The following is a 27,673-nucleotide window of genomic DNA, read 5'->3' as shown; positions in this document are numbered from 1 at the left end:
AAATGAGACCAGAGTTTAATAAGTCAAACATCTAAGTCAAGTTTATGTACAGAATCAACAAAATTTCATTTACTTACTTTATAATTCAAACACGAAGTTTCCTTTTTTAACAAAATCTTTATAACATTTTGTTTACAAAGAAAATTTTTATCATACAAATGTTAAATGATTGATATGAATAAAAAATTACATATCCTTTATTACGTAGATTAAACACAAAACAATTACGTGTGTACCTTTTATTGTACCAAGTTAAATATCGTAACCGGACTTTCAATGTGGACAAAACCATGAATCATTTTTAAGAAAAATTTCAAAATATGTAATGATTTGATTTAAATTTGTGAACAATGTAAACCATGATCATGCAGACGGCATGGATGTGCCGTCATATCTTGGTCTACACAGGTCGCACTGGTACAATCTGTTGCCGCCAGTATGTTGAAGTAGCATACCTCAAAAAAGCAAAAATAATTAACCCAAAAGAAAGTCCAAAATGGCAAAATTAAAAATGTTGCAGCCTGTTCATGCATGGACAGTACTGTTAAGTACAAACTACTGTCCATGCCCTCTAGCACCCAGTTTATAATGTAGTATTCAATATTTAAACATGAAAATGGTGAAAATTTGAATTACTGTAAGAAACATCTGCAGACTGTTTATTCTGAGGAAAATTTAGGAAGGTTTTAAAACTGATATAAAATTGTAAAGAGAAATATAAAGTTATTCAAATCTAAAATTACATCTCCTTTATTATACAAAGTAAACACAAAACAATTGTGTACTTTTTACTAAACCCTTACCATGTTTAATATCTAAAATGGACTTGTCCATCTTTCAATCCGGACAAAACCATTCATCATTGGTAGGTAAGATTTTTGGCATCCGCGCCGAAGCGTGAGGCCCTTATGGAATGAAATCAGATTTTGTGAAAGGGCAATTGCAACTTCTCGGGCGTTTTTGTCTGTCATAATAGCCGATCATTCCGATTGGTATGAGGAAAAATGAAATGTTGCGATATGTATAATGAATAGCAAACTGGAAAATTTCACAATGCAAACATCTGAAATTATCTTATACAATTTGTAATGACTGATTATAGCGAACAGTGTAAACCATGAATGATCTGTACTGGTCACATGGGTAGAACCTGTTGCCATATTTTAGAAGGCTAAGGGTTAAAGTATACATAGCATGCCTCCAGATTGCTAATTATTATGAAATAGGAAGGGTTTTGTCAAGAGAAATATATTCAAGCCTGAAAATAAGGCATGAACAACATACATAAGTTATACCTAAAATATGTCAAAAATTTGCAAAACTAGCCTCTTATTCTGTTAACATTTAAAATATTGTTAAAAAAATTGCATGAATACGATGTAATTCTGGCATATTTTGCATATAGGATGTAAATTATTGCATGAATTTTGAAATATTTATATTTTTCCCAAAAAAAATTTTTTTTTTTCAAAACTTTGTACGCTCATCTGCAGGCGTACTAACTTAAATAATTAAATGTTTATTAATAAAACCCATCCGAGCATTATATGATTCATTTGTTAACCACATATAAGAAGTACACTACTTGCTCCTTAAAAATGTTCCTATAAAGTACAAAAGACTGTATATAACATCTATATTTATCATGCTGAATTTCTTAAATTGACAAGACCAGCTTCCATTTTGGCACTGTTAATTATCAAAATGAAAAAAAAGTGTGTCTGTGAACAGTATAAAGCCTGGTCCAACTTCACGGACATGCAGGCTGGCCTGGCTTTATCCTGGTGACAAAGGTAAACAGCCGATACACTCGGTCCGGCAGGTTAACTGTTAAAATTTACGAAGAAATTAAAAAAAAAAAATCTTTTTAGATTATTATTTATTAAACTTTTCAAACTTAAATTAAACATATAAAGTTTTAAATAATTTATTACAAAATCTTGACAAAAAGTACAACTTTGAAAGTCATAAAATCATAAATCCATGAAATAGCTTTAAGTTTTTGTTAAATAAAATTTATGTTTCCAAGTATGAAAATTAATGATTTTACAGTTAAAGAAAAAAATGACAAAAATAATTTTGTAATATATTACATTTGTTTATATCAAAACAACATGCGACCAAAAATTAAAAACCTTCATTAATTTGATAAATTATGTAAGTGAATAATTCTCCAACCCTTAATCTACTGCAAGCAAAAGTGACTTTATAGTAGCCTTTGCCACCAGTATAGAGCCAGGCCAACCTGCACACTCTGTACTGTTAGCTGCCAGGCCAGCTTCATAGATTAATGATTAATAGTTCCAAAAAATGGTACATGTATTTAGAAATTTCAGCAAGATACGTGTTAAGTCTCAAAACTTACTATTTGTTAATACATGTACTTTAAGGTTTAAACCTTCTCCATAAACTTTTTTTATTCAAACAAATTTAGATCATCTATATATGTAATTCCAAATTTTAATCCTCTGTCTTAAAACCTTAATCAAAAATGTGACACCTACATTTTTTTTCCTACTGCATAATTATATTCCTAAACAATAAAGTATATTACTTATCATACATACATTTTATTTGATATGTGTTCCAAAAGCTATGCAGGGGTCATTTATGGTTAACTAGTTCTTTAAACAATTCACTATCTTATTACAAAAAACAGTATCAAATTTTATTCTATTTTTTCAACATATCAAGTGTAAAATCAGGAGGTGATTTGGTACCACAGGTACTGTTTGCCAGGAAAGTGTCATAAAACTGGCCTGGATTTTAAATGACTCAATGTGTGGGCACTTCGTAGCCTTGCAGAAAGAATTATGTCAATTTGAAATGACTCAATTGTGTGGGTATTGGTGGCCTTGAAGAAAGAATCAAGTATGAAATAATGTCTTGAAAAATCATAGCATTTATTGACAAAGTTATGAAAACATAATGTAGAACAATAACCATGATGTCATTTAAGGGTCAACTATGACTAAATAAGAATTTTGTTGGTCTGTGTCCACTAATTTCTTATCATTAGTGAATGAAAAATGTTACATACAGACAGAAGAGTGTTTGTTTTATTTTTCTATTGCAAAATTTCATAAATGTCATATACATGTTTTACATCATGACCTAAAGTGAAACTCATTACAATAAAATTCATAATTATGTGTAAAAACAAACAAAAACCACAATACATGTACTTTAATTCCGCTTAGAATTTATTTGTCATCTCTTGTAAAAGTTTATCAAATTTCCCCAAAAGTTAAATAAAAGTCTTCATACTCAATAACAAGGGATACTTTCACACTTACCTTTTCATTATTTTTGCTAAAATATTAAATGTTAAAATGTTTTCAATTTCATAATATGAACATGGAGGATAAAATCATGATAGGCCTAATTCTAACTTATTTTTGATAATATACTTTAATTAACCCAATGTCTTAAAAAAAACCCAAAGAGCAAGAATATAATCTCTTAGTCGGACTATATTCAGTAGTGTTACTATGACCGGATTGTAGACAAAAAATAATGAACACAAACTTCTCAAACGTAATAATTTTTTGTCGAGGCATAACGACCGTCTCAGCCCGAGATTACTCTACTTTGTGTAAGTCTCTATTATTGTCCTATTACCCTATAAAAATAATCTTCTTGCACAAAAGACAGATATATTTAAAATACCCGATTTCTCAATGAAAAATATCTATTAGCTTACTAAGGTTAGGAATGTTTTACTATACCTTAGGCTTTGTTAACGACCTCTGGTCTACTAAATTTGCGTGTTATATCTGATCTATGTAACGCCATTCAAATAACTTATATCTTAAATCATACATCGGTTAATAAACCACAGATGTGAACAAATTGTAATGATGAAATAGCAAGGTATTGTGTGACAAGTATTATTATAACAAAATTCAAGGGTTGGCTGCAAAACTTTGTAAGTCCTTCCTTATTTTATATAAGTTACTACAGTTTTGCAGTCAACCCTCGAAATATTTGTTGAAAATTGTCTCCATATTAACAAGTGAGAAATTATTGAGTGTTAACCATCATCATCATCATCATCATAATTAAAATGGTGAGTTAATTATGCCATATTCAAATAATCAATTTTGCTAAGACATGAATTAATACAAGTACATTTGTACGTTACAAGTATAAAATGGATACAATTTGCTCTATACTAGCCAAGAAGTCAGACTGTATGGATGTGCAAGGTGGGAAGGCAATGACCTTTAAATATTCCAAGGTTTGAGTCTGAAAAATATGCTATCCTGTTAACTTCAGCTTGACTCTCAGACCATCTTTCAAGAAAATAAACAATGTTGACTTTCTCTGGTAACTAGTTATGCTCATTTCTACTGCTGGAACCAAAACCCTTAGCCACCAATATAGAGTCATGCCAGCTTGCACATCTGTGGACTGGAAAAGCCCATCAAAAGTGACTTTCAGAAGTTGAGAGGTTTATGTATCTTAACATTTTCCTACAGATTACTACAAATTTAAAATAAAAATAAACAGGTGATTCTTGTTGTCAGTCATTTTTTGAATGCTACAGCTGACAAAGATGACAAAGACTAAGCTATTACAAGCCTCTGTCACAAGTATAAAGTCAGCCCAGTCTGCACATAAGTTAGTCTGACCAAGCTCTGTACTGACAATAGCTCAATTCTAAAATCCCTTATATGTTCAACGGACTGTTCCAAATTCAAAGCATAGCAAACCCATAACCCAAATGGAAAACCCTTTTAAACAAAAATTGCAGGAAGACGTGGACATGGTTGCAGATATTGCATGACACTAGAGACATGACAATTTTTTTTCTCCTTACACTTTGTACAGGCAAGTTCTATATTTTGAACATATTAAATGACGCACAAGGTTGTTTCATTAACCGCAGTCCATGTCATTGTGATTAATCAAGATTTTTGTAGAAAATTAGTCGAGACATAATTTATACAATCATTACCTCATTTAACATGGGCAAAATCATAACATTTTAACCACAATGTCTACACCTTTAAAGTCATGTCGCAGTGTTTTTTGTCTGTTTTATCATCATTGTTAAGGGGTTTTTGACAATACATCAAAATTACAAACGTAATAATTACAGGTAATAATTCACACCTAGTCAGGATTTTCCAATGTGATCTTCTTGAGATATCTGATTTAAAGTTTAAGGATTTAAAATACAAGATTACATAATAATATTAACAAATAAAACAATAACAAAAATTCTGGCCTCATCGAGTTTTAGATTACAAAATCCAATATCAAAATCATCAATTTTTTTTAATGAATTTAGTTGCAAGCATGAAAATGTTCCATACAATATTATCTTTACATAATCTTAATATTTTATTAATAAAAAAAAACAAAAAACAACCAACCCCTACAATAATTACAATGGAGATAAAAAAAATTAAAATATAATATTTCATATAAATATAAAGAAAATTTAATAATACCTCAAATTATAGATCCATATTCAATGATTAGAACAAAACTTAAAGGCATGAATCCCCTGCTGTGGAAATCTAGAAGTCAGACTGAGCCATGTGTAAGCTAAACAACACTTTTTGTCCATTTAGTTACAAAGAGATAATTATGATAAACAAAACCCCTAGGGATCTTGTTACACTAACTTATTGTGTCACAGATTGACTGATAAATTAACCCAATGTTATATGAAACTCAGAGTTAAATAAAATGATCAATACCCCCCATATTTATATATACACTAGCTCTATTCAAACCACAATAGCCATGTGATCCGTCCTGTAAATTTTCAATAAATCCATATATAAGCCATAAAATTGTCATTATTTTGTACCGTATTGTTAAAATTCATCCGTCCCTTGAAAAAAAAGAAGGTCTTTTCAATGAATGTAAATGTACATATGAAAGTTTAATGTTATGTTATTGTGTTTAAATTCTACTCCTATCCTAAGGCCTATTATTGTAGCATAAAAACAGTGACCATTGTTTTAACAGGTAGGATAAATATTTAAACAGACCTCTGCTGCTGCTGCATTTCAATGTTGGTCTCAACTTTAAACTATAAATGAGCCGCACCACGACAAAACCAACATAATGGGTTTGCGACCAGCATCCGCGCAGTCTGATCAGGATCCATGTTGTTTGCTTACAAACCCTATAACAAGTAAAGAAACTGATAGCGAACAGCATGGATCCTGATCAGACTGCGCGGATGCGCAGGCTGGTCTGGATCCATGCTGGTCGCAAACCCACTATGTTGGTTTTGTCATGACGCGGCTCAAATGGATTGTGGCTGTACCACCTTGCATTTTATAAACTTTATTATGACTCTTTGTGTAATATAATACATCATAGACACAATCTTTCATTACCATTAATGTACCTACCTGGTAATGAAAATACATAAAAAATAAAAATAGATATTAGAGTCTCCTAAACCAACTCATGTTACACGCATGCAATTGTATTTTTGTGACGCACAAAATTAAGCTTTACACAATTAAATTCAATGATTTAGCAAAAAGGCTGCAATAAAAAATTTATTTTCAGTCCTAGGCGGCAGAGTCAGAGCAAGTCTATGTTATTTCTCCTTTTCTGTTTGGCAAGATAAATAAATCCTATATCATTATTAATATTACAAAGATGTTTGTTAAAAAGCTGCAAGTACAAATATGATTTTAGTAACGTCCATAACCCTTAATCTACAGGAACGGTAAGTGATCAGTATTTGATACCAGTATAAAGCCAGGCCAACCTGCACATTCGGTCATTTTGACCAGGCTCTTATATATACACAATTCTCTGAAATTGTTTGTAGTTTTTGAACTCCCTGACCTTTTTTGAATGGAATATTTTAAATTTAAAGCTGTGAAAATCCATTACACAAATTCAGCAGGTTAAGGGTGTAAAAAAAAAAGAACGTTTCAGCTATATAAGAAGAAGAATTATTTGACAGTGTTAACTTGTAACAATATAAAGCACTATGTAGCGATCCATCAGTGATGTATCACATAAAAGACTGCTGGAAATTGAAAAGATACCACAATATGTTGTCATATGTAAATGACAGCAGCCCTATCCTCTTAAAGACAAGTAAGGTGTTCTTTGTTTATGATCTTGCCTTGGATCGAAGAGACGTCACTAATGAATAGACATGTTTATAATCACATTGTTTCATTTATATATATTTAAGCATTATAAGTTTCCGTACAATATCACTTAAGCTGCAATTTTTTTGTTTGGTTTTATAGTGCACCAACACAATTAAGGTCATATGGTGATGACTTTGGCTAACATATGTTACAAAACTTAAAGCAACACTAATGGTCAAAACCACCTCACCTGCTGGAGCTAAGAGATGCATAGAGTCCAGTAATTCAAACACATTTAGTCGGCTCTTAGGGTCATGCAGTGATAAACAGTAAACTGCCTCAATAATGCCTCAACCCTTAAAGGCAGACCCTCAGCCACTAGGGAAAATTAAGTCAATTGAAGAATTAAACATAATAATATGTACTTACAGTTGTTATGAATTTAAATCTTCTGCATACAACTAAGTTTATAAATACAGCTCTTATTGTAGTTATTAAGAATGACTCAGGTTTATCTTTTATACCATATTTACACCTACAACCTGTACAGTACAGTCACCTTTTATCTAAGTGTGTAACCCTTTAAGTGCATTATACTAAATCATTTGTCTTCATAGAACCACAAATCATGTTTATTGTAAAAACAAAAGCTTGTTTTTGTTTTGGGGCATCACTTGTCCTGTTAAACTTAGATTATCTCTTGTGATAATCAGATTTTAGGTGCAGGTACATTTAATTATCATCAACCTGTTTACACTTCAATAAAATATCTCTCACAGGCTATTTACTGGTCAACCAGAAATGTCTTTAACCTTTCACCCTTACTAAGCTAAATTTGTAAGATGGACTTGACTTGACTTGGTTATGAATTTCAAAAATAGTTAATTCTCAATTTTAGGGATATCCAAAGTTGTATTTACCCAACTAGTCAAACTGCTATATCTGACCTTGGTTTAAAATTTCAGAACAGTCTCTGGTTTTTGGATATCAAAATTTGAATTTGCCCAGTCAGCAATGCAGAGAGACTGGTAAAAATGTATTTGTCTAAAATCATGCTACAAAATAGTACAAAGGTATAGGGAAAATACATTTGTCTAAAATCATGTTACAAAATAATATAAGGAAAATGCATGTGTCTAAAATCATGTTACAAAATAGTAAAAAGAAAATACAATTGTCTAAAATCATGTTACAAAATAGTATAAGGAAAATGCATTTGTCTAAAATCATATTAGAAAATAGTATAAGGAAAAATGCACATGTGCAAAATCTGATACAAAATGATATTTATATACATTTCTAACATCTTGTTCCAAAATAGTATAAAGAAAATACATATGTCCAAAATCATGTTACAAAATAGCATAAGGAAACTGCATTTGTCTAAAATCATGTTACAAAATAGCATAAGGAAAATGCATTTGTCTAAAATCATGTTACAAAATAGTATAAGGAAAATATATAAGCCTAAAATTATGTTACAAAATAATATAAGGAAAATGCCCATGTGCAAAATCATGTTACAAAACAGTATAAGGAAAATACACATTGACAAAATAGTTTAAGGAAAATACATGTGCAAAATCTTGTTACAAAATAGTTCAAGGAAAATGCATTGGTGCAAAATCATAAAACAAATGTATAAGGAAATACACAGTAATCATGTCACAAAATAGTATAAGCAAAATACGCATTTTCAAAATCATGTTACAAGACAGTATAAGGAAAATGCACATGATCAAAATCGTGTTACAAATACATGCATTTCAATGAACTTTTTTCAAAATTCTTTTCATAACCCCAAAGTATGTGAAATCTAGTTTTTTTTCCTTGTTGCTTCAACAAGGCCTATTTCATACTACAATATGTATAATTTGTTGTTTGTGATGTCCAACTTTGTGTTCATCTTTTATTTTATTTGATACAACAATATCATTGTTAAGAAAGAGTATTTGAAATTTTTGGAAAACATTGCATATCATAATTGTTCTACTGAGAATAAACACATCTGGTATTAATTTTGCAGGCATTTTCAAATAAAATTTTGGGTTTGTGCTGACTGGCAACTTACAGACTGATTGTAACATAACATGGACTTGCGTGTATGAGTTTATCTATACTGGCCAATCTATATGGGCAAGTACTCCATAAGAATATTAGATAGTAAAAGATACATATGCAAAAAGATGCCTCCATTTCAGAAGCCTCTCCTGATTCTTTAGCGTGCCAAGTGTTTAAGCACTCATACACAGGACCTCGATTTAAAGTTGATTAGTGTTTAAGTTGGCCAGCCTGGATTTGAGTTTACAAGTCTTGCCCTCTGACTGTTTGAGTTTTGTAGGCTGGCAAATTAACAACTGGATGAACACAGACCAGGGTAATAGTAAAACAAATTTCTTTAGTATGAACTGATACTGGCAACTTCTAACACCATACAAAATGTAAATGCCTTTCTTAACACAATGTAGTTACAAAAAAAGTAGTTTACATTATCAACGCATCATTTCAATACGTGACACTCCTCCCACCCTCGTTTTCTCCCTTAACCAATTTTTTAAACAAACATTATTCGTTTGATCACATATTTCTCTGTAATAATAAATCAGTTTTCAATTATTTTCCTCCATTAACTTTCATTATCTAAATCAGTATATATATAACATTTTGTTTTTCTTCATTTGTATAAAATGCCTTATGGTTTTAACCATTACATTCCAGATTGACTATTAACAGAAAGAGAAAAGTGTTTGCCACTTCTATGCCGTCTGCCCAGACTCTATATTGTTGCATGACCGACTTTCTAATTTTTATCTTGATATCCCCGAATTTGATAATGTACCATTCCAAAAATGAAAGCAAGACAAGTCCATTTAAGGAATTCATCAGATTCAGGGTTATTATAAAACAGAGCAAACAACTTTGACAAAACTAAGTTTCTGGAACCAAAATTTATTTAAAATATCATATACAAGGGCACAGGTTTTGTTCTAAAATTAGTTTTTAGACAGAAGTTAAAAATATTATTTTTTATTGTATACAAATGTATACAAGTTATATGGAAGGTCTTGTTCTAAAATTAGCTCTTTTTTGACAGAATTTATAATAATCTGTTATTTCTTTTGTCATTTACAAATATATACAAGTTATACAGTAGGTCTTGTTATAAAAGCTAGTTTTTTTTCTGACAGAAGTTAAGATAATCTCTAATTTAATAAATGATATAAATCAGCAATAAATGTCAAATAATGTAGGTTAAATGTTAACAGCCAATTTGTCATGTATGCCAGGCCAGTGTACTAGATCTTGATGTGTTCAGGGTATGAACACACACTTAAGAGAAACAGAAAGGATAAGTACTGTACTCTGTGATAAGATATTATCAAATCATTCACTGTATCTACATATACTTTTTTGTTTCCATGCAACATATACATTTTGTTTCCATACAACATATACTTTTTGTTTCCATGCAATATATACTTTTTGTTTCCATACAACATATACTTTTTGTTTCCATACAACATATACATTTTGTTTCCATACAACATATACTTTTTTGTTTCCATACAATATATACTTTTTGTTTCCATACAACATATACATTTTGTTTCCATACAATATATACTTTTTGTTTCCAAACAACATATACATTTTGTTTCCATACAACATATACATTTTGTTTCCATAGAATATATACATTTTGTTTCCATACAACATATACTTTTTGTTTCCATACAACATATACTTTTTGTTTCCATACAACATATACTTTTTGTTTCCATACAACATATACTTTTTGTTTCCAATACAACATAATTATACTTCTTGTTTCCATACATTTCTACATACTGTAGTATTTGGGGGGTTTTTTTTGCGATCATTTCGAAAAAGATGAAAAATTAACAAAAATTGAAGTTATTATTTAATGACATTGCAGGAGGTCACAAAAGGGTAGATTTTTCCTTTAAAATCCACGACAATGTTATCATTTCCTGTGTTCACAAAGGGCAATAATTCTGTCCAAATTTATGCTGGATGGGTGAGTTGGATAGTCCTACAATTCTTCAAATAGTCGAGTAAACAAGCAAATCTTTATTTCATAGGAATTAAATGTTTTTGGTGTGCTATCAAAATTATATCAGGTAGAGTTAGTCAGCATGTTCATAAAAAATAAATAAAATAAAACACGGTTACACCTGTTAAAACATATACCGTATATAATAATAGTAAACCATACTAACACAATCTCCTTCAATCAAACTTAAACGGACAGGAATCTAAATTTTTTTAACTTTTAAGACCTTGATAATTCAGAAGTTCACATATATATATATATATATAAACAATGGACACCTGAAAAAAATCCTTGAGAATTTCAAAACAAAACAGGAAATGATATATTGAAATGAAAATCATGTCCTCTATTAATATTAAATAGACTATAGGACTCCTCGCCTATACCATCCATTAAGTCATGTAAACAAAACTTAAGTTTTGCTATTCATACACTGATGCTAATCACTTAAATCAGTATTCTAATGAAGTTTCATATTTACAAAATATTTCAGACTGAAATTTTCATTATAAAAAATAAATGCGTCAGTCATATTGCAAATTGTTTCTGAATTAATTTGACATGTGTATTTTACAAATAAATTGTATCAAACAATAAATAGAAACTCGTCATCTAAAGAAATATAGATCTATATAATGTTAACACGTCATATTATCAAGTATAAAAGTACAAAACTTATAACAGCTTTTGGAACAAATTTTTCATCCAACAGTAAAATACATTAGTTGAGCAAATAAGTCTCTTTACACTAATTGTTTATCACTGGTGTTGTTTCCTGAGGAACAAAGTTATTTGAGAGTGTGTCTACAAGCTTATAGGTTCCTACACAATCCAAATGAAATAAATTCTATTTCAACTAAGAAACAATCCAACTGAAATAAATTCTATTTCAACTAAGAAACAATCCAACTGAAATAAATTCTATTTCAACTAAGAAACAATCCAACTGAAATAAATTCTATTTCGGCTAAGAAACAATTCAACTGAAATAAATGAAACAATCCAACTGAAATAAATTCTATTTCAACTAAGAAACAATTCAACTGAAATAAATGAAACAATCCAACTGAAATAAATTCTACTTCAACTAATAATAAAATAAATGTACCTCTTGTGGGACACCATGTACAGTATAGTGGTTCCAGTTCCAAGACGGAGCATCATACAACAGGGGCGTGTCAAGTAACCCCATCTTTAGATTTACACAATCCTGAAAATCAATTTTATCTTTTACAAACTTAATTACAATAACATTTTCAATGCATGTAAATGGCAGTGTGGCTAAGTGATTAACACATCAGACTAATAATCCCAAGGATTGCTGGTTGCGCGGGTTGAAACCCTGTCCAGGGCAAGTCGTTATTTCCTTGTGCACTCACTGTAATGGGGAGTCAAGAAACATCTTTAAGAGTGTTTCTATAAGCTAAATTAAACTGCATAATTCAGTAAAATATACCCATTCAATAGCGAGTATTAATACAAATATTATTTTGTTAAGATAAAAACAAATCTAATAATTATGGCTGCTTTATTATCAATTTAACTTTAATTAAATCTAAAATTTATTTTTCATTAAAAAAAAAAAAGCATTATTATTGCGAACACTTAAAATAAAATGCTTTTTTGAATATTGATAAAATGAAATGAAATTTAAAATACTTACAATGCCCTGTGATTCTGGAAAAATAAACTATTAAAGTTTTCACAAAACGCCCTTAACATTTAAATTCAAAATTATCACTAATTCTAATAATTACATCTATTTATCTATAAATTGCAAAATTTACCTTAATTTATTTTATTTAACTTTCCATGAAGCGCAACTTCATCAAGGCATCTTTACACAGTATAAATCCAAAATGAATTTATACTTCATCATTATTAAATATAAAAAGTAAAACAACCACACAACTTTTCAGTTTCATTGCTAATTTTCAATGCTACATCAGTTTACGTATTTAAGAGGTAGGAAAAAAAAGTAAATTATTTCGTTATCACGATGACAATCACAATATTTTGTAAATCTTTATTTGACGTAAAACTTGTTACCAATTACCGCTAAAATATTTAAATTGTTTCAGTTCTGCTTCATTTGCAACTGTCAGGAGCAAATATGTGATTAAAATAAATGAAATATGTATTAAATACTGTCACACCCATGTTAAGAATGAGACTAATTAGACTACAGTACAACTTCTACAGAGTGGTTCTTTGTAGCGCAATCACCTTTTTATAACAACAGTTTAATTTTTTCTAAAAGTAAGACTTCACAGTAAATCTAACCTTTGCAGAGCAATCACCTTTATACAACATCAGTATTAATATTTACCAAAGATAAATTTAACCTCATTGGAGCAACACCTCGCAAAAACATACCAAAATCTGTCTCACAAAGAGGGTTGCTCTATTGAGATTGTACTGTACATTGTACCTAAAACCTTTTAATAAAACAAGATTTTTTCTTTTCCTTTTAGGAATTGACCTAACATCAACACTGTTAAGATAACATAGCTAATTTCAAGCTCTACTAGTGAGGAAGACTTTGGATTATAACTAAAGTCTAGCACCTAGTCCAATATGGATATTTAATCTGAGTACTCGTCTAAATATATCTCCATATTGTACTGAACACTGTTAAAGGGCAGCGGTGGCCTAGTGGTTAAGGCGTCTGCCTCTCAACCTAGGGATCATGGGCTTGAGCCCTAATCGGGTCAAGATCATGTTTTATATGACACCAATACTGTTTGGTTTCAGGAAGCAGACTCGAAGAGTGTTGAATATAAGTTGCAAGAATTTGTTTAACAATTAAGCTTAGATAAATATGTTTACATCAACAAGGTTAAACAACCTAACATTATTACCTCATTGCCTAATAATGGTGCTTCTGTATGCATACTGCTTTAGATAATTCAGATGCGACACTCATAGGGAAGTGAAAGTGCACATAATTTTAATTAAGGCGTAGATAAAATTTGCTTCAATAATTCATGAACTTTTCTTTACAAAAAAAAACTAACACCACTCTACCTGCACAAATAATTTCAATGTAATAATAAACTATAATGCTATTTAACATCATCAAATTAAACTTTACTGTCATGACATTTAATAGGAAGTTGTCAATAAGAAATAAGCAATTATCATATTGGCGTGTGCTTACAGCGTGGTATAAAAAGATGATAAAGTGCGTGCAATAGTTTTTTTTCGTATCTTAAAACTATTTTAAGCAATTTTAAGGCTTTAAAACCTTTCTCCTCTGATAACATACATGTCTGTTATTTCTTCTCATTTTAAATAACTGATATTAAATTTAAATTTTTTTTGGTTTTAACAATTTATTTTATTATTATAATTATTTTATACATCAACTGTTCATACATACAATATGGGGACACAAATAACACCTAGATGCCTTTTTCATCATTCTCATTACTAAGGGAGTGCATTTACCTCAAACAGTTTATATACAACTGATTCAGTGAATCAATTCTTTAACTTAGTGGTCTAGATATGCTGGTTGGCACAAGTCCAAACCTCATACCTTGCAAAGATATCGAACCTCATACCTTGCAAAGATGTCAAACCTCATACCTTGCAAAGATATCAAACCTCATACCTTGCAAAAGATATCAAACCCCATACCTTGCAAAGATATCGAACCTCCTACCTTGCAAAGATAACAAACCTCATACATTGCAAAGATATCGAACCTCATACCTTGCAAAGATATCAAACCTCATACCTTGCAAAGATATCGAACCTCATACCTTGCAAAGATATCAAACCTCATACCTTGCAAAGATATCAAACCTCATACCTTGCAAAGATATCGAACCCCATACCTTGCAAAGATATCGAACCCCATACCTTGCAAAGATATCATACCTTATACCTTGCAAAGATATCGAACCTCATACCTTGCAAAGATATCGAACCTCATACCTTGCAAAGATATCGAACCTCATACCTTGCAAAGATATCGAACCTCATACCTTGCAAAGATATCGAACCCCATACCTTGCAAAGATATCGAACCTCATACCTTGCAAAGATATCGAACCCCATACCTTGCAAAGATATCGAACCTCATACCTTGCAAAGATATCGAACCCCATACCTTGCAAAGATATCGAACCTCATACCTTGCAAAGATATCGAACCCCATACCTTGCAAAGATATCGAACCTCATACCTTGCAAAGATATCGAACCCCATACCTTGCAAAGATATCAAACCTCATACCTTGCAAAGATATCGAACCCCATACCTTGCAAAGATATCGAACCTCATACCTTGCAAAGATATCAAACCTCATACCTTGCAAAGATATTGAACCTCATACCTTGCAAAGATATCAGACCTTATACCTTGACACTAGGACAAAATCATAACACAAATTTCCAGCTGTACTAGTAGAGGAAGACTTTAGATATCCCTTTATATATTATTTCAGTTACAATTGGGAAACCGAGTAGAACCACTGAGTTTCTATAACCCAGTTCAGATGTATTCAGTTTGATGTAATTGCTTTTCATGAAGTTACAAAATTCTTCTCAGAATGACACCCTTACAGTATGTAGATACCTTCCCTCCACAAATTAAAGATGTAAATGGTTTAATGTTAGACATGGCTTATTAGTTCAAAACCTCTAACAAAAGTTGCTACACAAGTATTTTTTATATTTTACTGACTGACTGCCTTGTTTAAAACCCTGGGTGTATTTTAAGTACACCATCAAAGAAAACATTAAAGCAGTCTGCAAGTATATTGTTATGCTGTTTCATAACTATCCTTGCCCTTTCTGTACTGTTCAATTAATAATTTATTAACTGGTTTACTGACTGGTTAACTCACAGACTGGTTAACTGACTGACTTTTGCTCATCCAAGTTAAACAACAAATAGTCAATTCCAAGAACACATGCACAATCACACCCCTTTCCCTTAGCATATATTCTTATATAAAAGGATATTTTGTTAGATTTTCCATTAGCAATTATCAATATTTAATCAAAAGAATACACATGAATTGTACGCAAATTTTAACTTATCATACTAATTTCAGAACAATGCAAATAACTATAAAGAAAAAACAAAAATTGACAATTTATTATGGACTTGAAGGTACCAAGCTTATGATTTTGCCATATTAGCAAAAAGGTTGAAACATTGTTACAAATATTGACACAAGAATGTAAAATGTATGAGACGGGTGATTTAAGATGAAAATGGTAGAAACTGGATTCACTTCAGTAGTTAAAGCACTTTATATACCAAAGTGAGATGATCCATTAAGATTTATTGTACGATAAATATAAATATACGTATATATGTATACTAATCAACTAAAGTTCTCATTAAATTAATAAATAATTCTTTTACAGGGAGTCGTGTTTTATGGACCATAAGAATTTCTTTATAACAAATGAAACAAGAGTTAAATTTTCACAAAAATAAATTCTACAATTACTGAAGCTGAAATGTTAATTAACAACTTTAAGTTATCGTCACCACAACTTTAAGTTATTAGTATCACAAAAAGTAAATAAGAACTTTATGGCATAGTTATTGTAAATTAATATTTTGCAAAGTAAAATTGTTGATAATTTTTTTCACTAGTTCTACTGAAAATTGATTTAATTTTCCTGGGATGCAACTTCTTGGAAATTTTATTGCCATCTTAGCTCCAAATAATCCAGCAACATTTTGTAGTGCATTTGCTTATCTATTGTCAGGTGTGTATGTGTAAAAAAAGGTCTCTAGAAATACTTTACTTTAAAATAATAATACTCTAAGGATGTAAATAAATTCCTAGAATACTGGTAAAGCTTACATGCAAATACTGTTGAAACAAAAGTGGCGGCATGGCCGAGTGGTTAACATGTCAGATTAGTAATCGAATGATTGCTTGCAACTAAGGCTCCCACGTTTACAATTTTCTGTACACGATTGTTAAGAACCGAAACGATGCCGTTTAAATGGTGGTACTTCTATGTACTATACTACACCATGTATTCAAGTTGCCAATTGCTGTCTTACTTTCTATTTTAACCCTTTCGCTGCCAGAGGGTTATTGTTTTATTGATCACCTATTTGCCAGAGGGTTTTCTAAGAAATTACTATATTATTAAGTAATACAATTATTATTATTTGTTATTAGTATTATAATAATTATATATGTTTCCAAATCTGTTAGTATAATAATAATTATTGTCCATGGTATAATTTTCTTTATATTTATTATTATTATTATTAATTTATTATTATTACTATTATTATTATAGAAACGGCTAAAGCCGTCCATATGGCAAATACGCCGAAAATAACAGGGACTGCATAAGCCGTCCTTATGGCAGTGAAAGGGTTAATATATGTATAAATAAATAATGTTTAAGGCTCATCACAATTGAGTAGGCACATATTTTCTGCAATGTATCCCCATTTCGCTCTTTTGAAAGATCAAAGGAAAACCTACTTTCCAAAAAAATGTATTATGTCACGAGCAATTAGTGCACGGTAATGCTGTGTGAAGGGTTGTAAACACCCATTTTCCGTTTTTTACTTTGGAATAAATTAATTAGAACTGATAGAATTCATGATTACAGGCAATGATTAAGATATTTTGTAAGACAATATGGTCATTTCGATTAAACGGTAAAAAATATCGTAAACGTTTATGAATGAAAATCGAAACGAATCCCTTTAAACGTGTAACTGAGGGGGCCTTACTTGCAACATGGGTTAAAACCCTGTCAGGGGCAAGCTATTGTTTCCTTGAGCAAGAAACTTTACACTCATTGCTCAGTACTGGTTGGTTCCAGGAGGAATGGATTCGAAAGTGTCAACTAGCTTGATTAAAGCTTCCTACAAAATCAAACTAAAATGAATTCTGTATAAACCAAAAACAGAAACAAGTTTGTCTATAGTGCTGAAAATCATAGGGTGTTGATTTATTCAGCTCTTTCAAATTCAAGGTAACTGTGACCCTTTATTTGCTATTGCCAAAAAACAATATATGTATACATGTGACTTCTGAATATAGGCAACAACCTGTACTTTAAAGGCAAACAGTAAAACAGTTCTAAAATCATTGAGCAAGAAATGCTTCCAAAATTCAAGGTGACTTGTGACTTACAGGAATAATGCCTTAAATAGTAACTACAATCCAACAAGGGCAACCATCCCAGGAAATGTGATTTCTGTTAATTTTTAAAAAAGAAAAGATGTATTCCACCTTTGGACAGGAGTATAGTTAATAAAAAAAAACAATCAAGCAAGATTTTCCAATTTGTTTGATAGATTATTCTATGGACAAATATAGAATTAAATTATCCCTATACAACACAGGTAATTTCTATAATCAAGTGTTGAATGATTTCCAGCAAGTATTGATGAAAAAAAAAAGGTAATTGAAAACAATAACTCTTGGTCATCATATATTGACAGATTCAAGGCCAGATAAGAGATAATTTTGATAGGCAAGATTAAGTCAGATTTGAACTTCTTTCAATAGGCCAATTAGCAAATGGTCAGAGTAAAACTAATTTTGTTAGGCCACACAAGAACTACTTTCAATAGGCCATATAAGAACTTTTTTCATTAGACCAGATTAGGACTACTTTCAATAGGCCGCATAAAAACTTCAACTATTTTCAATAGACCAGATTAGGACTACTTTCAATAGGCCACATAAGAACTATTTTCAATAGGCCAGAGTAAAACTACAATCAATAGGCCATATTAGAACTATTTTCAATAGGCCAGATTAAAACTACTATTAGTAGGCCACATAAGAACTATTTTCAATAGGCCAGAGTAAAACTACTATCAATAGGCCATATTAGAACTACTTTCAATAGGCCAGAGTAAAACTACTATCAATAGGCCATATTAGAACTATTTTCAATAGGCCAGATTAAAACTACTATTAGTAGGCCACATAAGAACTATTTTCAATAGGCCAGAGTAAAACTACTATCAATAGGCCATATTAGAACTACTTTCAATAGGCCAGAGTAAAACTACTATCAATAGGCCATATTAGAACTATTTTCAATAGGCCAGAGTAAAACTACTATCAATAGGCCATATTAGAACTACTTTCAATAGGCCAGATTAAAACTACTATTAGTAGGCCACATTAGAACTACTTTCAGTAGGCCAGAGTAAAACTACTATCAGTAGGCCACATTAGAACTACTTTCAGTAGGCCAGAGTAAAACCACTATCAGTAGGCCACATTAAACTACTTTCAATAGGCCAGAGTAAAACTACTATTAGTAGGCCACATTAGAACTACTTTCGATTGGCTAGATTAAAACTACTTTCAATAGGCCACATTAGAACTACTTTCAATCAACCATATAATGTAATCACATTTCCTTTCATAACAATTATATCAATTTAGATAAGAACTTTCTTTTCATATTTTAAGGCAATTATTTCTATCAACAGACTAAACACCAGTGAACAATAATGTTCTACACAATATACATCAATAAACATAATCTCATGAAGGTAAAATATTGGAAATCTCATTTATTGCTGTGCTACACAATATGAAGCAAATATAGGATTTCACTTATCAGACTGGAAAACTGATAAACTAGGCTGAAAATACTAAAATCTTCTATTTTCTACAAGACCCATTTATTAATATTAAGCCCCCAAAATAATATTATTCCCATTTCTAAAATTCAAACTTATCTTAACCATCTTTTCCTTATTCTGCATTCTGGATTTTAGTACAGTTATAATTTTGTATGCAAGTAGGAATATCACTTTACTACTTTAATGACAAATTATTTTGTATTCAACACCAGTTTTTTTTTTCAGTGGCTATTCATCAAGCATGCCCTGAATTCATTATTAAAATTGTATAAAACATATTATTGCATTTCTAAAGAAAAGTTTTTATCCCTGATGGTTAAAGGCCCATTATCCCTAGAAATGCTTTTATTTATTGTTTTTTTTTCAAAAGGTTTTTAATTTTTGTGTTCTGTTATAGTTTCAAAACAAAATAATTTGTATCATTTTTGCTTATTTAGCTTTTTAACAATCTGTACAATTATAGTGGTTTAGTATTTAGTATGGAAGTTGAAATACTACTTTGTTTACAACTTGATATTTTGTGACAAATAATTTCACATTTATGGCTCTTTTTTTTGGGTGATAAGCGTATAACATGCATTAAAACCAATATTTAAGTGCTGAATAACTCGTGTGTCCTTTTTATAAAGAAAGAAAAAATGAGCCGCGTCACGACAAAACCAACAGAGTGCGTTTGCGACCAGCATGGATCCAGACCAGCCTGCTTATCCGCACAGTCTGATCAGGATCCATGCTGTTCGCTTACCAAGTCTATTACAAGTAGAAAAACTGATAGCGAACAGCATGGATCCTGATCAGACTGCGCAGGCTTGTCTGATTCTATGCTGGTCGCAAACGCACTATGTTGGTTTTGTCATGACGTGGCTCAAATATCCGTATCTGAGGCATAATGTGCCTTTTATGTGCCCATAAATTGAAAACAACACTCAATTTCAGTTGTTTCATTTATCTGATTATTTTGTTCCAGCACTTTTCCTTTTATAATGCATATAGAGGATATTGAATGAGTGTAAGTTAAAAACTGAATTTATAGAACAAGTTGAATAAAATTATATTATGCGAGCCTCTGGTGAGCATGGTATTATTTTATTCAATGAGTTCAATACATTCAGTGATGAACTTACATGAATTTAATATCCTGTTCATCATATACCAACAATAAATACCGTTTGAAGTGAAAAAGAACCATTTTTCTTTTGATTCTTAGTGTAACGCTAACAATTTGTGCATCTTAATGCTATGTTTTTTTTAACACAAATGATGTCACGTCAAAATATATGCACGGCCGTGCAATACCATTATTTACGGAGTCACAAAAACGGCCCGGATATATGATAACTTCTTATATGTAACTTTTTTTAAGTACCAACTCTTTAAAAATAAATAACAATAATAATAAGAATAATATTTTTATTTGGTAGTAACATAAAGTTAACAGAGAACGTATGAAATAATCCATGTCAATCATTATTATAGCACAAAGTGTAAAATACAAGAGAATGTGCATGAAATATTACATACCGTAAACTTTCTCACTCAGTGAGGACAAACACTCATTCATAACACAACTTCTTCTCCAACAAAATTTTATATAGCACTTTAATGTCCTACAATAAATAACATCAGTAAATAATATTCTAAATGAGTTTTATAGAATTTGTCATAGTTGTAGAAAACTCACGAGGGACTACAGAGTAACCCTTGTAGAGTGGTCCCCCTGTTAAGCCACAACCTCTTAACAAAAGTATCAATTATAAATTAAGACTTCCTTAATAAATTTAAACTCTCACCAACAATTACATAACATCGGTGCCGAGCTTTTATTGTTTTTTCATTAGTTTACTCTCTCAATATTGCATTATAAAAAATATTTTTGTTGGCTTAACCAAACTACATTTCTATACACTAGAAAATAGATGGTACTTACTTTTATATAGATTTAAACATCTTTAAAATGAAATTAAAGTCTTGAATCATAAATACACATTGCCCCCCATTAAATATTATTTCACTTTTCTTTACAAGTTCTTTACTTTATAAACCACTGTACATTTTTTCCACATAAACTATCAACTGAAACACATGCATTCCACACAAAAAATCAAAACATTCATGCACAATTTTCAAAACAAACAATTTAAGTGTCTGACTAAACACATGACAAGCAATCAATGCTTTGTTCTTCAATCACTTTATTTCATAGAAATAAGTTCAATTCACTGGAATAGAAACTTTCAATAAAGTTTCACAATCAAAGCCAGTCTATAACGGAAAGTTTTCAGCTAGTTTCCGGAGCAGAGATCTACATGAAACTGTACCAGAAAATAATAAAGACTAAAAACTATCTATTTCCCTCAGCTAATAGTACTACAACGTTTTTAGCTGTGTGTTTGTTTTTTTACTAAATCAAAGAATATCATTACTCTGAAAGAATAAACAAAGACAAACAGTTCTATAGAAACTTTATAAACTGTCATATATGATTTTTTCATCCGCCCAGAACATATTTACTGTATTTCTGTAAAGTGTACCTGTAAAGTTTGTATAACCTCGATGATTTATGCTTTTGTATTTAATAATACATGTACTTAAGAAAACAACATTGAAGAAATACTTAATTTCCTATTGTGGGATTTCCAAAATCTCAATATGTTAAGGCAATATTGCCAATAGAGAAAAAGTAGCATTGCCTTATTACCACATAGTTAACACATGTCAGTTTTATTCTCTTCTGTTAATGGTCACAATCATTTCATATACACCAGTTGTTTGTCAAGATGCTATAATACCTTATATTCATGTATAAGATATCCAGATATGATAAGATAAATATAGCAATAAAGTAGTTCTACTCCCAAAGCTTGACTAATAAATATATCATACTCCAGTATAAAATGATATAAAAATGACTTGTTTAGTACACACAACTGTTTGATATTTCCCTCCCCAACTATATATAGAAATATTGTCTTCTTGATAAAAAAACCCCATAATTTATTTATTTAACAACCAAGTTCCATCAGCTAGCTGGATAACTTGCTCACATGAAAGAATCCAAAGTCCCTAATGGGATTCAACACCATGGTGGTAAGGATTAAGTGGTTTGAAGTCAACCACCTCAACCATTTGACCACAGACACAGTTTATAGCTTCAACATCCCGAACCATTTGTGTACCCAACACTGTTACAGCACCAAACTATATTTTTGATTGTTTTTTGTGTGTACTTTTTAATTTTCAGTTAAAGCAAAATGTGATGAAGTAATATAATAAAATTAAAGTACAGTAGTAATATGTTTTTATACGAGTTCTCCTTCATACAAATCAGAACAATAGCACATGATGTATACTGGATTTCTAAATTTTAAATCAATACAAATCATTTCTCTTAAACAATATATACAGGACAAATCTGTCCTCAACTATATGTATTACTCAGATCTAATCCAGAAGTGTAACTACTCTTAACTGTTACAGAAAATATCTCTGTTTTGCATTAAAATGTATGCTATAATGATGGGAGTTCCCTTAAAAATTCAAAATTTACGGTAATAGAAAATAATACAGTGTAATAGAAAAAATGCTATTTCTTTCAAATACCATAATTTTATACATAAAACTGGTAGATTAATACTTGTGTTATTATAATAAATTAACAAATATGATTTTTGAATGAAGAAAGCAGGTAATCATTCCTCTGTCTGACAAATATTTGGAAAGCAAGTATCTTATGCGAGTACATTGTAATGATACACTACATGTCCAATTATTATCAAAGCATTCAGTAAAGTAAAACCAGAGTCACTGAGAAGAAATCAAGTTAATTAACCAAACATACACTATGCTTGACAGTTTTTTTCAAATTCTCTATTCAATCACTTATAAACAAAAACAAATTTTTCTTTTCTTAAAAAAAAAAGAGCCTGGTTTTAAGGATATGGCTATAACAAAACACAGTTTCTGTCTTAATACGGTTAGCAAAACAAATGTATAATCTTGGATTTATCAAATAATATAACATCTGCTAATGTGTACACATCAAAATATAAAATCCAAGGGTCCCTATCACAAGACCGATAAATACAAAATAAATAATAAATGTAAATTTGCACTCCTAATAAATTCCGTATCAATTCACTTCCATTTTGTTTGCCTCGCCATCTCCTTTTTCCGAGTCTAAGCCGTTGATTTCAATGTCCTCAGATGTTGTGGTTGAGGAAGCTGCTGTGGTGTTCTTGATGTTCTTCCAAGTGCCACGTTTCTGATATACCAGTACATATGCAGCCTTTGACTAGAGAAATAAAATAAATTGATTAATGATGAACAATATCACTGCATGATAAATGATGAATAATAATCGATATCATTTTTCCGTTACATGAAATCATGAATCTTAATCGTGACATGTAATACAAGTGCTTTAAATCACAACTTCTGCTAAAAGTTATAGATCAGAGTCTAAAACGTCTGGACTAAATAACAAAATATGTGTATCAATTCTTATTTCTTGTTAGTCTAAGTATTGATTCTTATGCACTATTACTAAATGTTCGCTCCAACATAACTTGATCTCATTCGCAGACAACCAATGCTATTGTTTGTTTGATTGATTGGGTTTTACGTCACAATAACACAGAATAGGTAATAAAGGGACATTCCAGCTTTACTGGTGGAGGAAGACCTCAGGTGCTCTGCTGTGCAACATATCAGGCACAAACAGGCAACTGAGTAGAACCATAAGTTAACCAATAATAAACATCAATATTACAAGTACTATGAAAACTAGAACTATCACTAAATGTGATTAATACCCCCACAAGACTGCTTCGGAAATGAGGATGTTACTAGTAACAGATACCTTGTAAAAGAATTGAAATATAGAGTTATGGTTGTGGCAATTAAAGATAGTTGTGGTTCTTGTATGTTGCATTTCCTTTCAATGTGGTTGGCCATTGATGAAGTTTTATTGAATTACTCTGTAATAAATCCAGAAAGACAAGGAAAAGGAACAAAGGGCAATAACTCTATAAATACTGAAGATGGAGTTATAGTTCTTGTGCACTGCACTTCCTCTTATTGTGCTTCACCATTGTATGAAGTTGTTTTGAATTCCAAACAGTACGTTTTAAGTTACGCTCCAGACAAGGAAAAGTATCAAAGGGCAGTAACTCTGTATTTTGTCAAAATGGAGTTATGGCTCTTGTGCACAGCACTTCCTTTTAATGTCCTTGACAACTGTATGAAGTTGTATTGAATTCCAAACAGTAGTTACAAAGGGCAATAACTCTGTAATTAGTCAAGACGGAGTTATGGTTCTTGTGCACTGCACTTCCTCTCAATGTACTTGACCATTGTATGAAGTTATATTGAATTCCAACCATTAGACTTCAAGTTATGCTCCGGACAAAAAAAGCAATGGAAAAGTAACAAAGGGCAATAACTCTGTAATTAGTCAAGATGGAGTTATGGTTCTTGTGCACTGCACTTCCCTTATTGTGCTTGACCATTGTATGAAGTTATAATGAATTCCAACAAATAGTCTTCAAGTTATGGACCGGACAAAAGAAAGCAATGGAAAAGTAACAAAGGGCAAGTTTGTTATGAATTCCAACCAGTAGTTTTCATGTCATGCTCTGGACAAGGAAAAGTAACAAAGGGCAGTAACTCTGTAATAAGTCAAGATGGAGTTATGGTTCTTGAACAATGCACTTCCTCTCAATGTGCTTGGCCATTGTATGAAGTTATAATGAATTTCAACAAATAGTCTCCAAGTTATGGTCCGGACAAAAGAAAGCAATGGAAAAGTAACAAAGGGCAATAACTCTGTAATTACTTTAGATAGAGTTATGGTTCTAGTGCACTGCATTTCCCCTTATTGTGTTTGACAATTGTATGAAGTTGTTTCTAATTCCAACCAGTAGTTTTCAAGTTATGCCCCGGACAAGGAAAAGTAACAAAGGGCAATAACTCTGTAATTAGTCAAGATAGAGTTATGGTTCTTGTGCACTGCATTTCCTCTCAATGTGCTTGACCATTGTATGTAGTTATATTGAATTCCAACCATTAGTCTTCAAGTTATGCTCCGGACAAGGAAAATGCAACGGACGTCTGGACCGAGGAGGAAGAATACTTCAGATATCTTGTGTTTATAATATAACTTACCACAGTGGCTTCCTCAGAAGACTCGGACACACTTGAATCATCAAAATAGTACCAGGCATTTTCTACAGCATTCTTACAGTATGCAGTATCTGGAACGAAATGTCAGTATACAGAATATATTAATTTATTGATTTGAATTTTGTTCTTTTCAGCATAGGCATTATCACGTACACAATATTTAACTATATCACTTCAGCTACATAATAACCTTTTCTAATTTGATGTTTTAATGTCACATAGTGATCTAGTATGTAGCAGATACCAATATATTTGGTAAGGTAAACATTCAAAATGGTCAAAATAATTGTCAATTCAACAACTTTTTCATAGTTTGTCCCGGACAAATTATGATAAGGAAGTTAGTCAGCATGATGCAACTGTTACAGGGTAAGTAACTGACCTGATATAGGATATAAAGTTCTGTTGAAAAACTATATGGATCGAGACCAAAGGTTTTCAAACTATATATCCCATAATAGATCAGTAACTAGCCCTGTAACAATTATATCACGCTGACTTTGACCCTTATCATACCTAAAACTGTAAGTATTAAGTCAACAGGTTTATACCTCTACAAACTGAGCAACACTATTCTCTAATTTCCTGACCTATATTTAACTTGTAAGCAATGTGATATTACAGATAGTTACTTAATGAACATATTCACACCCCTGAAAAATCAAACAATGGCAACCTAAAAAATTCAATACAAGGCAAGTCCATAGTAAAAAAATGTGGGGGTAAAGATGGAAGAGTTACTTACAATGGCCACCTCCTAGACCACCATAATGGTTGGACACTCCAATAAGGTCATACACATTACTCCGATTTATCTGCTGGAGAATATAACAACAAACTTGCCAAGGTCAATTGCCCCTGAAATATTTAAAATACCATTTATTTCAGATACAAATTTCTAAATTACACAGTTTATTTGATTACCTACAAAGCAATTTGTGCTTACATAGGTTTTCCTAAGCCAGGTTTTCTATTCTGTCTGTACAAAAAGGTTCTTTCCATATAAATAAGTAGGGAAAATATGATTAAGTGCTGAAGAAAGTTAATTAGAGACAAAAGAGGAAATATATCAGGGAAGTGCTAAATATATATACATTCCGGTAAACCATTGGAACTCCACTGAGGCCCAAGCCGAACAACATAAAATTTGAATTGCTTACATAAAAACATTGGGGCACTTAAAACAGAAAGATTTGCAAAAAGATAAATGAGTGATAAACTCAAAAATATTTGAAAATCATACTTTTGTGCTTAGCAACTCTGATTTGAGTAAAAAAATAATTGCAATGCTTACAATTTTTGGGTCAATTTTTACAATTATCATTATTGTTGTGTAAAAATGGAATGAGCAAATGATCTGAAAATTTGTCTTGACCTTCAGCAAATGGAGCATTAATGCAGGAAAATTTCTTTCCCAGTCCCAACATGCAAAAAAAAACCTCAGTGGAGTACCTTTAATTAACAAGGCAGATTTCTTCCCAGATGTAATTCCTTTCTAAATGATTACAAAAGAAGCAAATTCTTTATTTACAATAATTCATAAAAAATTCACGAAACACCATGACAAATTGAAATTGCCTTTATCTAGATAGTCCAAAATGTAAACTTTACAATGTAAAACAATGATAGGTACAGATAATTGTTTTAGGCTACACAGCTTTCTGTTAAACTTGTTGTTGTTTTTTTTTCGGTCTGAACCACAACACTTGCGTTGCTATTCGCATCA

General features: G+C 31.1%; 1 protein-coding gene and 1 long non-coding RNA gene across 4 annotated transcripts in view; both read right to left on the bottom strand.

Annotated features, from left to right (window-relative positions):
- LOC132741675 (uncharacterized) overlaps positions 1 to 13,149 on the bottom strand; it is a 38,984-nt gene extending 25,835 nt beyond the window's left edge. The window contains exons 1-2 of one of the 3 annotated variants that reach the window (XM_060729896.1): positions 12,945 to 13,149; positions 12,266 to 12,367 (exon numbers count right to left, since the gene is read on the bottom strand). In XM_060729896.1, coding sequence (XP_060585879.1) covers positions 12,266 to 12,349 — 84 coding nt within the window. In that variant the 5' untranslated portion in view covers positions 12,350 to 12,367; positions 12,945 to 13,149. Of the gene's footprint in view, positions 1 to 77; positions 202 to 5,459; positions 5,802 to 12,265; positions 12,368 to 12,944 lie in introns of those variants that run through there. The other 2 variants (XM_060729898.1, XM_060729904.1) reach the window with 2 other exon arrangements.
- An 8,014-nt stretch (positions 13,150 to 21,163) lies between these two features.
- LOC132741674 (uncharacterized) lies at positions 21,164 to 26,771 on the bottom strand. Its single transcript, XR_009627313.1, has 3 exons — positions 26,693 to 26,771; positions 25,930 to 26,018; positions 21,164 to 24,058 (listed from the first exon to the last, which is right to left on the bottom strand). It is a non-coding gene; the product is annotated as an uncharacterized LOC132741674 (long non-coding RNA).
- Positions 26,772 to 27,673: the final 902 nt, after the last annotated feature.

Source organism: Ruditapes philippinarum, unplaced genomic scaffold, assembly GCF_026571515.1.
Source record: "Ruditapes philippinarum isolate M1 unplaced genomic scaffold, ASM2657151v2 ctg1985_1_1_1_1, whole genome shotgun sequence".
Lineage (NCBI taxonomy): Eukaryota > Metazoa > Mollusca > Bivalvia > Venerida > Veneridae > Ruditapes > Ruditapes philippinarum.
Note: the sequence above shows the minus strand (reverse complement) of the source record. Positions and strands in the feature narration are given on the sequence as shown.